At 36.0% G+C, this 16,219-nt stretch overlaps 1 protein-coding gene across 3 annotated transcripts in view; it reads right to left on the bottom strand.

Annotated features, from left to right (window-relative positions):
- Positions 1-6,325: 6,325 nt before the first annotated feature.
- Positions 6,326-16,219, bottom strand: part of LOC133515796 (ras-specific guanine nucleotide-releasing factor RalGPS2) — a 34,445-nt gene continuing 24,551 nt past the window's right edge. For 2 of the 3 annotated variants that reach the window (XM_061848387.1, XM_061848395.1), the window contains exons 11-12: positions 16,016-16,159; positions 6,326-15,743 (exon numbers count right to left, since the gene is read on the bottom strand). In XM_061848387.1, coding sequence (XP_061704371.1) covers positions 15,641-15,743; positions 16,016-16,159 — 247 coding nt within the window. In that variant the 3' untranslated portion in view covers positions 6,326-15,640. The remainder of the gene's footprint in view (positions 15,744-16,015; positions 16,160-16,219) is intronic. The other variant, XM_061848404.1, reaches the window with a different exon arrangement.

Here is a 16,219-nt window from a genome sequence, read left to right as displayed (position 1 = left end):
GCTCGAAGAGGCAATGAAATACGCAGAACGTAACTATTATCATAATATTCTTAAAAGATCCACAAACGAACAAAAAACGTTATGGTTATGGCAAATTGTAAACACATGTACAGGTCGCGCCTCAACTAATTACCGGTGCACTCTCGACGCACTAAGGGATAGCACTGGAGCGCATTACCAATCAGCAAATCATTTGGCAAACGATATAAACACATTTTTTCTATCTGCCGCTGCAACTGTTCACGCGCCTACCGCAAACCCGACCTTAGCGAACACATTATTATGTAGTACGTCCGATCCAACCGACTCGTCTGTTTACTTACCTCCAATTAGCGAAAAAGAACTATATCAAACCGTAATGCATAAAATTGCTTGTAAAAATAAAAATACATATGACTTCTATAACATATCCACGAAATTGCTTAAAGTGGCATTACCTTACCTGTTAAACCAATTAGTTGGTATTTTTAACGCCCTCACGTAACAAGGCACCTACCCGTCTATCCTAAAACTGGTTAAGGTGGTACCTATTTACAAAAGGCAAAGGACAAAACGATGACATTAAAAACTATAGACCTATTATAAGTATAATCCCGGCAATCAGAAAAACAATTCGAATATTGTCTTTGTCAACGACTCGCATCTTTTCTAGAACGTTTCGGCTTAGTCAGCGATAAGCAATACGCTTATAGAAAAAACAGATCGTCCATAAACGTAATACGGGAAACGATACATAAAATCATGGTTGCAAAAGAAAAATCATCTCACGTAGCCATTTTATTATGTGACATGACTCGCGCCTTCGACTTATGCGATCATGATGTTTTGGCAAAAAAATCCATCACTTAGGTATTCGCGGCCCAGCCTATCAACTATTGCTGGAGTTTCTGAAAGACCGACAACAAGTGGTAGCCTTGAACAACGGCCAGGTACAATCAAATCTAGGCGGCATTGACATAAGCGTCCCACAGGGGTCGTCATTAGCTAATTTATGCTGCCTGATACAGGTCAATGACCTACCCTCAATCGTTTGTGGCGACATGTATCTATTTGCTGTGACGTAATAACAGCCAGTTCTGTACAAAGTCTGGAAGAACTTATAAGTGTCGATATAAGAAAGATGCAGAATTGGTTCACCAATAACGGCCTATTTTTAAATTTGTCAAAAACACAACTCTTACACATAAACCTTGGGGGCAAGCCTCCTAAGCCTCTAAACATTCGGATCGACGACACAAACATAGGACAAGTACACGACACGAAATTTCTCGGGGTCACTCTAGACCCTTCCCTTAAATAGGACAAGCACATAGATGCTATATGCGGCAAGTTGTCAGGCGCGTGTTTTGCACTTGGACGGTTGGCTCACGTGCTACCTCAAAATCAACTGCGCACCAGCTACTTCTCCTTGTTTCATTCAATTATGTGCTACGGCCTGGAACTATGAGGCACAGCAGCAGAATGGCAACGCGTATTCGTCTTACAAAAACGTGCGGTAAGAATAATAACTATGTCCCCCCCAGGATCACCAGCAAAACTACTTTTCATAAATAATAACATCCTCACACTATCATCACAATACATTTTTAATATTCCCAAACACGTACACACACACAAACACACATTTAATACAAGCAAGCTCACCCGTACCCGTTTAGGAAGCAAAGAACGCCTACTCCCCGCCATTTATCGACTGACTAAGTCCTCCAAGACCATGCAGGTACTGGGCCCCAAGGTTTTTAACAAATTGCCCAAAGATATTACCACGATAGAATCGTCCAACTCATTCACGCGGGAATAAAAAAATGGCTCCTCTCCAACGCCTTTTATAGCCTGAACGAATTCTACAATAAGTATAGTATTATGATTTCATTGACATTCAACAAAATAAATTATGTAATGTACCAAATTTAATTAATATTATATAATGCTCACTATTGAAAAATTAATTGATATATATAACTACGAGTATTGATACCTACGAGTACTACCCGAAACTGTAATAATTAAATAATCTAATTTGTAACTATAAACTGTAATAATAACTGTAGATTATTGCAAATCTTATGTTAATCAAATTGTGACGTGTAATATGTAATAATATTACAAATAAATGAGTATGAGTATGATATATTCTTTTCTAGACCATTGAACTACAATTGAGGACTGGAATTATGTGTACAGTCAGCGTCAAAGCTCTCGCGATTTTCACGACCCTATTCGTCTTTGATGAACGTGGGCGACTAGAGCATGGTATAGTACAGTCGGCGTCAAATACATCGTAGCAGTCAAAGTGGCCAAATAGTTCGGTACACCATACTAAATATATGGTGTACCGAACTATTTGGCTACTTTGACTGCTACGAAGTATTTGACGCTGACTGTACCTGACAAATGGCCGTCGTGCCAATATAGCAAATATGCAGACATTAAAAGTACATAGGTACTAACACTATATTATCCCATACATTTAATTCATGTCAAAATAAGTAAGGTCTGGCGGCTCTGCGATCTTGGACTATAAATTGCTTGTCCCGCGAAACAGTATCTTCTTCTCACACTTCATCTCAAGAAAGAGTTGAGTAGCTTAACTTAACGCGCGGATCGACTCGCGTAGCTAGGTGCTAAAGGAGCAGACGCAATAAAATTCGATGTGATTTCAACTGATAGCATTTTATTGAACACAAAAGCGTATAGTGCTATATAATATTACTTGTGGTTACAATAACATAGGCTTGGATCATATTTGTCGTTGAAATTAGTCCAAATTCGTTTTTCTCTACTTACAATATAATACAAATGTACACAATCTTATTGCACTAAAATCAGAACCAGGTGAGCGAGGATATAATTGTTACCAAAGACGTAGAACAAATCTACAAATTGAAAGTAAACCCGGTGGGTCGCGAGCGAATATTTAATGGGCGCAAAAAACCAAGTGCAGACAAAAACGAAAATACTGCAATTTCCACCCACTTATGATTGTTAGAACATAACTTTGAAGCTTATTTCGGAAGAGAGAGAAGAGATGAAAAGTTAAGGCGGTTAAGAGATGGGTCGAGTATTTTACAGTTTTCGTTAGATGGGTCGGAACCCAGTCAACTTTGGGAACTGCTGGTCCAGAGCAACTCGTAGTAGGCTAATTTCGCAGTAGTTTGTGCCTATATATCAGTGGCGCGGCGTCCACCATGATTCTAACTAAGATAGATGAGGACCTCTTGCTGGTCTTAAAGAAAAGCTGGCTAAGTTATGATGGCTTACCCAACGAGTATACATACTCGTATTACAAATGAAAGTAGTAGAAGATTTGTTTTGTTTGGACCCGGGTATGTCCTTAAACTACGTCCAAAAGAGAGGTATGGGCAATGTGAATGTCATCGCGCCTTGTGTGGTAGGGCACAGCACAGCAGATGTCATTCCAGATCTAGAGCAGAGCCCAACTGGGGAAGTACCTCCACCTTACAGAAAACCGCAGCCAAATAACACTTGACCCTACTCATAGTGTTGTGTTCCTGCCGGTCAGTAAGGTTGCCAGAGCTCAACGAGGGGGGTGGGGTTAGGGTCGGCAACGCGCATGTAACTCCTCTGGAGTTGCAGGTGTACATAGGCTACGGAGACTGCTTACCATCAGGCAGGCCGTATGCTTGTTTGCCACCGACGTAGTATAAAAAAAAAAAAAAAAAAATCTGTGTTCCAATCCAAATACCTCTTGCCGTACCCTGCCGTGACGTTAGTGCAATCCAGATTGTGGAATGTATTAGTGACAAATTGACCAGGCAGTTAAAACTCTTACTGAAGTGAAATGTAATGACCTTGTGAATTTGAGTATTGTATAGCGGCTTGCACCGACCGCGTATGGCGAACTGTAAACATAACGCAACTGTTATCTTATAGAATGTCCCACGTTCCATACAATATATAATTAATGTAGTAAAAAATATAGCTTAAACTGTAGCCAAGAAGCGAATTAAAGAAACTCTAATATGTTCAAGGGCGAAACATAATACCAAAGATAATTTAAAATAGAGGTGGATAGTCAAAGAAAACTCAGTGAAATAAGGATCAAAGTCAAATTGCGTTTCCTCAAAGTTTTCTTTGGCTATCCACCTCTATTTCCAATTATCATTGGTAATGGTAATACCTATATATTAATTTCATATTTGTAATAAGGTATTATCTTAACGAAGATGCAAAAAAACGGAACGAACCTACAATGTAATTATCTTGCTAAGTATTACATAATTAATTACATAAAAGTGATATAATAAAAACGTTTACAAAAGTAAAAAACAAACCTATTCCTAAACTTACAAATATAATAGTATCTTAACCATACACATATGAAACAACTTATGAAAAGCAAGTACATATTATAACATTTTTAATGTTAATTCAATATTATTAATAAATAAAAGGTTAATAGACGAAACACTAGGAGATACTTTGGTAAAGCTTTCAATGCCTTAATAGTAACGACCGGTCTCATTGTCATGCGGAATCTATCAATGGGTAATTGGGTAACACAGCATCAACCAATAGTGATAGAAAAAAATTTAATAATCATAAAACATTTCGAATTTTGCGTATCTTTTTTTAAATCTAACAAAAAAAATTACCACAGAAAAATAGGTAATCGTAAAATTATAATTCAATAAAAGTACCTCAATAATACTTCAATTCCACTTTTAAATACAGCATCGCTCATATGTACCTACATAATTTCCCATTTGAAGGAAGATAAATTAAAGAAAAAACCGGCCAAGAGCATATCGGGCCATGCTCAGTGTAAGGTTCCGTAGTTAACCTTCCGTCACAATAAGCTAAACTGGAGCTATTAGTATAGTAGTTTGTTAACCAAGGGATGAAATGGTACCTTTCACCCAAGTTAAACAAATAGGCAAATTTGCATAATCAGTACCTAATTAAGGTAATAGACCTACTTGCAATCGGAGACTTTGCATGTCTAAAGATAAATATCCCATAGCGAAAAACATTTAGATTGCTATATATACGAAAAAACACATTTTAGCAAAATGCAGTCATTTTAAAATGATTTTGTTCATTAAAAAAATAAGTCCTAGACATAATGCATTGCACATGAGTGCAATAAATGAATATGAATATAAAATAAGCAGGATTGCCTCTTACTTTATAATTTTTTACTCTTTCGTTCTAAAACTGCCAATAGTCAACGGCATTACTCATACAGATAATAACACTGTTTTAGATAAATTAAATATTAACTAAAAATAGAAGGAGTAAAATAAGCAATTTTTATCTTAAATTTTAGTTAAGTTATTCATGAATAATGCCAAATAACTTTAACAACACATTTAATATCGTAATAACCTTTAACTGTGGATGTACGTCTTTTTACTATGAAGGGGCGTCTTTTTGCAATAACTCAAAATCAGCTGAACTGATGAAGTAGTTTTCATTTAATATCTTTCTTAAGCTCTACTTCTACGATTTTTATCATATTTTTTGGACCTAGGGGGGGACACATTTTTTATTTATTTCGGAGCGATTATCTCCGAATATATTCACTTTATCGAAAAATGCTTGCTGAATACCGGTATTAGTTTTGAAAGACCTTTCCAACAATACCCCACACTATAGGGTTGAAGTAAAAAAAAATCACCCCCACTTTACGACATTATTTTATTGTACGACTTTGTCGGCTTTATTGATTTATATATCCATGCCAAATTGCAGCTTTCTAGCACTAACGATCACGGAGCAAAGCCTCGGACAGACAGACAGACAGACGGACATGGCGAAATTATAAGGGTTCCTAGTTGACTACGGAACCGTAAAAAATAACGTAAGAAAGCTTTTACTACTACCTACTAATTAGCTTTTGATTTCTAATGAATGCAAATTTTTTTCGGATTGAAGCCACCGCCACCAAATCGAGTAACTATATATTTTTCATGACACTTGCTCAAAAAATAACTTATTTCATGCAGGTGTACTGAAGAACAAAGGCCTATTTTGTTCCCACGGGAGTTATTGATTGTGAAGAAAAAAAAGGTATAACTTACTAGAGAATTACAGCTTTTTTTTAATTATGTCACTTATTCATACAAACCAAGCAGCGTAAAAAGCTATAACTCCCTAGGGAGTTATAGCTTTTTTTAAATTATGTTACTTATTCATACAAACCAAGTAGCATAAATGAGTTGTCTTTTAAAATACTGACGTTTATAATTTAATATTTTTAATATTTTTAATAACTTATTTCATGCAGGTGTACTGAAGAACAAAGGCCTATTTTGTTCCCACGGGAGTTATTGATTGTGAAGAAAAAAAAGGTATAACTTACTAGAGAATTACAGCTTTTTTTTAATTATGTCACTTATTCATACAAACCAAGCAGCGTAAAAAGCTATAACTCCCTAGGGAGTTATAGCTTTTTTTAAATTATGTTACTTATTCATACAAACCAAGTAGCATAAATGAGTTGTCTTTTAAAATACTGACGTTTATAATTTAATATTTTTTAATTTGTGTAATTTTATTAATTTACCAGCAGTTTAAAATATTTTTACATAATTTTCAATCGTGGCTGAATGGCGAATGGGTCTGTGCCTTCGATTCCTACCTGTCAATAAATTACAAAATGGCGGACGCGTGTTTGATATGTCAGCGTATTTAAGAATTACTTCACTTAAAATTTAGTTTTTTCTTCGCAAGTGTGATGAAAAACACTGTGTGTAATTCCGGGGGTAAGAATATTGCAAACTCGGGTCTTTAATTCGGGGAATTAACGCCCTCGTATCCAAAATTTCACTTACCCCCCTCGTTAATAAACCCCCAACGAAAATAGTACATCGTGCTTCCTTTCTTCGTTTATAATGGTAGCCATTTTCATCTCGATTGCGTCTCAAAAATGAATATTTTAGATTATATAATTTTGAACCTAGTTTATTGAAGGCACGTAAACATAGTCACATTTATGTAGGTTCTTAAATTGTACAGAAATTTGAGTGTTCTATTTATTAAAAATAATTATAAACCGGAATAATTAATACCTATAAGCAGTAATGTAAATTACGTACGTAGCTGTAATGTACCAAGTTCCTTATATGGCATTTAAAAAAAAAACGAAAATATATACCTTGATATTTTCTGTGACGAATATCACCGTCAAGAGTGCCCTAACTGAATAAGGCATACCAAAATAGAAGACAGTTATTTTACATAACTGGCAAATACAATTTGGTAGTATCCGCTTAGTCGTGTCAGTCATAATGTTAGGAACGTTTAAAAAAGTAAAAAAATATATTTAATGTTTGCCTTAGAGTTGGAATTAGCTATTAGTCCGATCTTAGTCGAAGCAGGTTTTTCGGTTTGGTGCCTTGAAAAAAAGTAATTAAACGTTGAGTGTAGATGGCTCCTAAATTAATAATAAAATCTTGCTTTCTTTATCACTTTCGTTAAGCATTCGGAGGTAAAAGTTAGTGAGAATTAAGTAATATTTTTTTGTGACGTCCTGCGTCCAACTCGCAGAAAAATAGTACGGTCTTATCCGGGTGTAACTTACATAGTTACGAAGACGAAATGATTGAGACACAGAGATGTAGACAATCTAACGATCCCTGGGAAATGACGCAAAGGTAACTACGGGTCTATAAGTATAGAAAATGCATCCGTCAGATTGCGTTTTACTTTACTAGACGCAGACTAAAATATTAACTAAAAATTGCTACAAACAGTTTTATGTGAGCGAGTGTACTTTGGCATACATAACATGTTAAATATGTTCTACCTCAGGTATACCCGCATGGAAAAAAAAAAGTTACGATAGCGAACAGTACCCCTAGTGTAAGTTTTATCGACATCATAACGTGACGAACGCGTTTGCGTTAAGTGTCATTTTGTATAGGATTTTGAGTTTCCAAAACGTCCCGCTTGGCGCGCTCTTTCTAAATCACATACAAAATGAGACTAAACGCAAACGCGTACGTCACGTTTCGAAATCGAATTTATTTACACTAGGGGTACAGATTTAATTATCAAAGTTTGCCAGCGAGCGATGGAGCATTACGCGTAGGTAATTAGGTGATCGTAGAACTGATCGAATCAGAAACACGGAACTACGCTCTGGAACTAAAGTTGAAGGTAGATGTAGGCGTCAAGACCGCTAGGTTTGAGTGGGACTGGGCTGGACATGTTTACCGCATGACCCGGAAAGGTGGGCCAAAATGGTTATGATTGGGACCCACGGAACACTATAGACGAACTGCAGGCAGACCGAAAAGGAAATGGCGGGACCACTTTGATGCATTCTACCCCAAATGGTGGGAAAATACCGATTACAGGGTCGTGTGGAGAAGACGACGGGAGGCCTTTGCCTACCAGTGGGACACCAAAGTATATTAATTAAAAAAATCTTTATAATACTGGACCGGCTGCTTCAATATTGTCATTTCCTTTTACTTTTACTCGACCACGCTGCCATGAAATTAAAACGTTACTGATCACGACTTATGATATTTAGACCCGCCGGGATAAACGTTTGTTCATATTGATATTTATTGTCAACCTTATCTATCACATACAACCAATGTGATATAGACGGTAAATTAGGAAATCCAAAAAAATGTACGCGAAAATAATTTAGTTTTTCCTATCATCCAAGTCGGCCAAACCTCCATACAACCGACCGATCTGGCCTAGTGGGTAGTGACCCTGCATATGAAGCCGATGGTCCCGGGTTCAAATCCTGGTAAGGGCATTTATTCGTGTGATGAGCATGGATATTCGTTCCTGAGTCATGGGTGTTTTCTATGTATTTAAGTATTTATAAATATTTATATATTATATATATCGTTGTCTAAGTACCCTCAACACAAGCCTTATTAAGCTTACTGTGGGACTTAGTCAATTTGAGTAATAATGTCCTATAATATTTAATTATTTATTTATTTATAAATTGTGTTTGTATACAAACATGAAACATTTTTCGGCTCAAAAAATGTTTTCTTTTACTTTTCCTAATCATAACACGATACCGATTATACACCTTGTATATTTACATATTAGCCCAAGTTGTCCAACCTATTTGTCATTGTGGTACAAGATCGAAAGGGAGTCACATCGGGTAGTCGATTGACCGAACCAAACGAAAACATTGAATTTTTTACAGATACCGTAAAATGTGACTTATTTGCTCCAAAATTTGAAAGTGCGTAGCCGTGTTTTCTTGGTAAAGCGGCTCTTCCACGAAATGCTTACAGTATTTTTTTTAGCTTAGCTTCCTATCTCTGTTATTCTCTGAGCTATGTTTTTTTTTTTACCTTTTATAAATAAATAAAAAATCCCACACTGGCTAATGCGATTTACGTAAACTTTTGGTACGGTAATCTCTATATAGATACTCATATATTCTTTAAATAATATTATATTTTTCTTTAAAAAATCTTTAATAAATGTAGGAATTAAAACTTCAGTATTTTTTTCTTGCTAGAAGAGCGACACCAACAGTTCTTCGTTACGTTATTGCTTATAAAGGTCTACAATATATATATATTTTTCAAAATAACCCAGTTGGTACTTCATACTAGAAAATAGAAAAATAAAAGAAAAGATACCTACACCCATACCAGATAATTTAAACGCAAGTCGCCGCTTTTCCATGAAAACACGGCTACACTCTTTAAAATTATGTTTTCAGCCTACTCGTACCAGCTGGTATAGGTTTTCTTGATTATTGAAAAACTGATGAGTAAATTGCATTTTGTCCACATTTGGGGCAAAGTAATCTAATACTAATTTTGAGTTGTTTCCTTGTGTTGGCTGCCAGAATTGACTTTTAAATGATGATCTTGAATGATAAATGTTTAATAACGTTCACTTGGATTTGATTTGGTTTGATTTTATTTGATATTTTACAGTTAATATTTTCGTTGCGTTGGTGTGGTGAAAATTTTTGTGTTTCACTCGGTGGCAAAATTTGTTTAACCCTCATGCCTTGAAACCCTCGCAACGCTCAAAATGCCACTCGCTACGCTCACGGTTCAATTTTTAAGTCTCTCGCTTGCTCGGGTATCAATATTAGCACGAGCGGTTAAACAACAACTTTGCCCGCTTGCAAACCAAATAACTATTTATAAGTACCAGGTATATCATGGGATATGGGATTTGTTAAAACATATATTAAAACTCTTGGAGTACAATTACTCTGTGGGGAGCAAAATAGGTACATTTTACAGTATCCAAAAATTACCTTAACTCAATATATCCAGGGTCACTGTAGTGGTTCGACGAACCAACCTTTCTGGACGCGCGTTGCCCTTTCCTTCAGTATGAATAACACTACATAGAGAGCTCACATTGTCAGTATATAAATGTATTTATTAGTATTACTTAAGTTCGTTTGTCTTCTACGACTTCCTGCCATTTGAAAATATGTATTGTTTAATTTATTTATATCGAAAGATGCACTTGGATATGTTTAAGGTGACATTATAGCTAACATATAGTTTTATCACATGTGTAAACACATAGAGCACCCAGCTAAACCTAGCTATACATACTATAAATGTAATGTGTACTTGTGTAGTGCATGGGTTCATTAAACTAATCTGCAATGAATTATGAAAGCCTGGGTGACCAAAGATGTACCTTAAAAAACCTATAGGGAACACGTTTACATGTAACGCACACTATAATCGTTCCTTATGGTACACTTTTAGAAACTCTTGGATACTCGTCCCTACAGTTTGCATTACATTACAGTGTAATGTAATGATTACATGAAACTTTTTCAGAATATCTACTCATTCAAAATACACGATAAAGGCCACATATTAAATAATAAGAAAATTAAATATATGGTGAGATATTTAAGCACCGAATGCACCAAATATAATTATTTTAGCGGCAATGAATGCTTGCTACCAGTGTTGGGCGTAATCAACTACTTGTGTAATTTTAACTACAGATTCGATTACGAATTATTTATAGTTGATTACATGTAGTTATAACTACTTGCAATTGAGATTACTTTGTAATTTGTAATCGAAATAACATTAATTTATAATCATAATTACACAATTACTTCTTGATAGGCAAAGATGAGCAAATTTAGTACTTTAGTACTCCCTCAGTAAACAAAAGTAATAACCACCTGCGGCCCACCATACAAAAACGGGTAAACTGAGAATTTTGTCTAGGATATCGGAATAGTACTTCATGAGCTTATCTGAACAATGGTGTTTTGTTGTTTGTTAAATTCAAGCAATCGTTATCAGTACACAATGAAACAAAAGATGCAACAGGATAATCTGCACAAATAGCTGCCTTCTAGTCTTAGCAATAGGGTTCAAGTTGTAGAGATAAGGAATATGGGCAATATGAACGGTCAACATGACATTGGGCCGCGGCGTCTTAAACACAAAAAAATGACACGTGAAGTAAGAACATTTGCTACATCTGATTATTATTCTCTGTGTTTGAAAGCATAAAGCTATCAAATTAAGAGTATCACATATTATTTATTACTTGACTAATATTGATATAGCAATCAGGAAAATATTAACTATCAAATATCGCTCTTAGTTTTAGCTGTTACTGCCGGCAGTATCATTTTTTTTTTCCTGCATTAACTTAACCTCATGCCATATAAATTTGAAAAAAATCTCGGGTGCCGCTTCATGGAACAGACCACCTGACAAAAACGAGTTTTTGCCCTAAAATGTTCATATTTTTTAATAAGTTCCTTTATACAAAATCTTATAAAACTAACATTCCTTTTTTATATGAAAAGTCAAACTTAATATGAACTTGAAGATCAACTTAAAACTCGTTCATATTTTATACCTGATTTGGGAAACAAAGATGATCGAAAACATTTTGTTGAGTAAAAGTAATTTGTAATCGCAGTAATTTATTACAGATAACAATTACAAAATGTAGTTATTAATTCGATTACTAACTACAAAATGTAGTTAGTAATCGTTAATCAAAGGCTCAACTACTTTTTCCTAGTAATTGTAATTTGTAGTTACAACTACATTTTGTAATCATAATCGTTAATCAGTAATCCAACTACTTTTTGCCCAACACTGCTTGCTACTAATTGATTGAATTTTTAAAGTTTAAGCAATACACAACTAATAAATGTAAGTAATTACTTAAGTAAATGTGTTCGAAACACAACTAGATGATCCCCATACCACTTCGGAAGACCAGGGCCAGGTAGTCATAGGAAGTGCCATCTCTGTCACAACAGATTATACACATACATTGCAATGACAGCATGTTTCCTTTAATAGAAAATAAATTAATGTTAGGTGTCCTAATTAGTAAGTCTCTATTATTATGACACCTACCTATTATAAATGTAAATCCTTTAAATGGGCATGCAGCCTACCTTTGTATAAAATAAAAAGTACCAAAAGGTGGACTATTTCCAAACCCTCAGCAATGGCAAATTGTGTCACAGGGATCATCACACTTTCGAATACCTATGGTTCAAGTATAAATTCGTGTATATTGCAAACAGGCATATATTTTAACCCTTTTCCAGGCCTTACCAATCTACAAAGTTTTCTCAAATGAATCCTAATATATTCCAATTTATCCAGCTTTGATGATTCATTTGAAGACAAGTCACATTTCCCGAAAGTCCAATCTATTTTGAACCTTAAATCGGATTGCTAAGGTTGAAAATAATACGAGTACTACGCCTAGAAAAGGGTTAACTAGTAAATTTAATACATATCGTATCATAGACGAAATACTTAACTATGGAAGAAGCACACGGTTGTAAAATAAAATCATGGATCCGTTTTGTCTAATAAGTAGATGATTCTCTAGGCGGCTGTTTACTTCGCTTTCATTATGTTATGTTATTACCAGCGGCTGTAGTACGGTCGCATGTTTATCACTTGTCACTATGCCTGTCACGCAGGCATAGTGACAAGTAATAAAAATGCGACCGTGATACAGCTGCCTGGCTCGAACTTTTAGTGTCGATGACGTCATATGACACATAGCTGATTTGAAATAGTCTTGTGGTAAACAATCGCCCCTTACTATAAACGTATTCGCCACTTGAAGTAAACAGTACTTAACGTCTTTGACTGACATTGTCATTCAGATAAACAATAAATTGAGGTTGTGCTTGTTTAGTTGTTGTATTTTCACAATTATATGTGATATTTATTTTTACTACAGTATAAAAACTTAAAAAGTTTATGAATAATGTTATAGTTTTCCGTTTCCAGCAACATGTTTCGTATATACTTATTTTATTTACTACATCAGCCCGTGTGCAGAACCACGTCACTTTTACGTCATCCGCACTGAAAGTTCAAGCCTAGCCTTATAACACTTAGGATCATATTTAGTTCTAAACTGAACCACTTTGTATTTTTCAACTTTGTATGACTACTGTTCTTTTAACTATGATTGCAAACAGCAAACAGTTATCAATTGTAAAAGAGACGTAAAATGTAGGGAAAAATCTTGCATAGGTTTTGACTGCTGAAGTTGATGACGGCAAAAGCTGACATTTGACAATCCAATTATCTCAAAAATATGGCGCTGTTCAGCCTTCTAAGTTAGCGACCAAACCTGAAGGCACCATTTTTTCTAAGACTTTACATTAAACCCGTCAGAACCCAGACATACATATACTATACCTTATTACGAAAGGAAATAAGAATCAATACTGACATCATCATGATGTCACTGGGCGCCAAGGGGTTAATATCTTCTACTATCAATAATTATTTGGTACCTAGTAAGTATACTGGGAAAATATATGGAACGTTAATTTAAAACTTTTCGTTGTTTTATATAGAAATGTCAGTCTAGCGCGCACAGTAATAGAAATTAGAGCGAATATATTCAAACATTGCCTAATTATTTGTCTTGCCATAATACCGTACCTTGCCGTAATCTCTACCGATTCATTCGCTAACTTCACAAGTGTACACAGTACAAATCCCTACTACCGCTACCGCTAAATTATTGAAACCAATTGACATTCCGTCCTGATACAATTTGAAGTACATATATGCAAAATATATGCCCGTGAGGAATCTGGATCCAGTGTATAATAAAGGATATAAAGTGAAAGAATACTTAAATTAAGCCAAACTAATAAACAGAGAATATTATCGCACATACTTAAATACTTGTAGACATACTAACAGTTTTGGGACTGCTGAATATTCCTTACGCAAGCAAGTCTGAGATTCTCTTTGTAAGTTAATTTTTAAAAGCTTTTACCTATTCAATTTGGTATGTTTGTTAGTGTCATAGTTTAACAGATGTGTTTGAGTTATTCACCGTAATAGGTACTAATATAGCCTCTAAAGAAAAACAGATCTAATTACAATTTGAGGCCAAACTATGGCATAAACACAGTCTTTATTAAACAAATCACTCTTGCCTTCCACAGGTAAAAAAAAATGTGTCTACGGTCAAGCATTTCGAATCACAGTTACTTTTGTTGATATAACTTATAAGTGTCTAGCCTCCAAAAGTAGTACATTCACGAATGTGAAATACCTACCACAGAAAGCACACAACGCCACAAATATTTTTAAGCCATATGAGTAATCATTTACACTAGTAGTCTTACGAAGGATTCAGTCGCATATTACCAATTATTTTTGAAGTGTTCCATTAAAATTCAATATTATAAAAAGCAACACACATATTAGAGAGTGCTTATAATAGTTTCACATGAGTATGTCGGTGGATCAAGCAATATTATTTACACATTATATTCGAGAGGATAATAACATATTATATGCACAACACTTAGAAGAACTATTTCTACGTGTTCTTTCTGACTATGAAAGCCATCACACAATGTTGTCATAAACGTGCAGCTGCGTCGGTATAGAACCGATAATTGATCCTAACGCGAGACATTGGTGCACCTTAGGACCACCCCTCACTAGCGTCTTCCGAGTGTCGGCGTCTAGTCAACTCTAGTGCTGCTGCTCGACGCAACGTTGACGCAACGCCGGGACGGGACGCCATTTTCCGCGCCGACACTCAATAGACGCTAGTGTGGGGTGGCCCTAAGCGTGGCCCCACACTAGCGGCGTCTCTATAACACAATGGCGTCGCTATCGCTACGCTGGTGCGTCGAGCAGCAGCCATAGAGTGGACAAGGAGCCAACACTCGGGAATCTCTAGTTGTGGGTGGCCCTAAGACAATGTGCCGTCGGCACACATTGGCGTTCCCATACTAATCAAGCAAATGAAATGAGCAGTTGCACTCTTCATTTGCGTCTACATTATCGAATGGGTCCAATATAAAAAAAATAAAAAATAAAAAAAAACTAATCTTAACTAAAAATGCGGAGATAAACTTGAGTTGTTGTATAAAACAGTGGTGCGCCCCGTGGCGTAATAATATACGAGTGAAATAGCGCCAGTGTGGTGACCGAGAGTCTTCTTACATGCATCATAGCATGTAGGCTAAAGCACGATGGCAGTAAAGCGACTGCACCGCTGCAAAAATCTGCATCGCCATATGCGATGAATCGAGTATCAACTAACGTACAATACAATCAGATGCAAATATCGTACACATGTACATTGTTTTTAGTTGACATAAGTCTATGAAGAGAGCTAGAGTGACACAGAGCGTCGCCGCCGCCCGTGGCGGTTATTCGAACTGCATGAGATTCGCAGGCAATGGTTTCACCATCTTGTTAGAGACTTCTTGGATCTTAATCCACCACTGCATGGCCGTAGTATCAGATCCAGTTCTGAAATTACAGTAAATATTGTTAATTAATAACTGACCCTACACATTCAGAGCCGCTAGCTATAAGCACTATAAAATAAGTCTCGGAAACAGTATACCACCGGTGCCACTCAATAATATATAATTTCATATTTACGATATTATGAGGTAATAGGTATTGGATAGCAATGATAACAATTAAAAAGGAAATAAGTAATACCTGCTTACAATAAAATAAGTTCTAATAAAGAGGTAAAGAGTAAAACAGCAAAACATACTAAGTTCGGTACTGACTTGAACTTGTAGAGCGTGCCGTGCTGGTGAATGAGCTGGAAGGAGTCCGACGACTCGCCGCGCGTGGCCGTCCAGCTCTCGAGCGGCAGCGTCTTGTAGCGCTCGTCGCGGAAGTCGCCGCGGCACGTGCTGCCGGTCAGACAACTACTTCACTCACTCGCACACTATAACTTACTAATACATTTTTACAATACCAGGGCTGAT

The sequence above is a fragment of the Cydia pomonella genome, chromosome 1 (assembly GCF_033807575.1).
Source record: "Cydia pomonella isolate Wapato2018A chromosome 1, ilCydPomo1, whole genome shotgun sequence".
NCBI classification, from domain to species: Eukaryota; Metazoa; Arthropoda; class Insecta; order Lepidoptera; family Tortricidae; genus Cydia; species Cydia pomonella.
The sequence above is the reverse complement of the archived record's forward strand: the minus strand, read 5'-3'. Positions and strand labels throughout refer to the sequence as shown.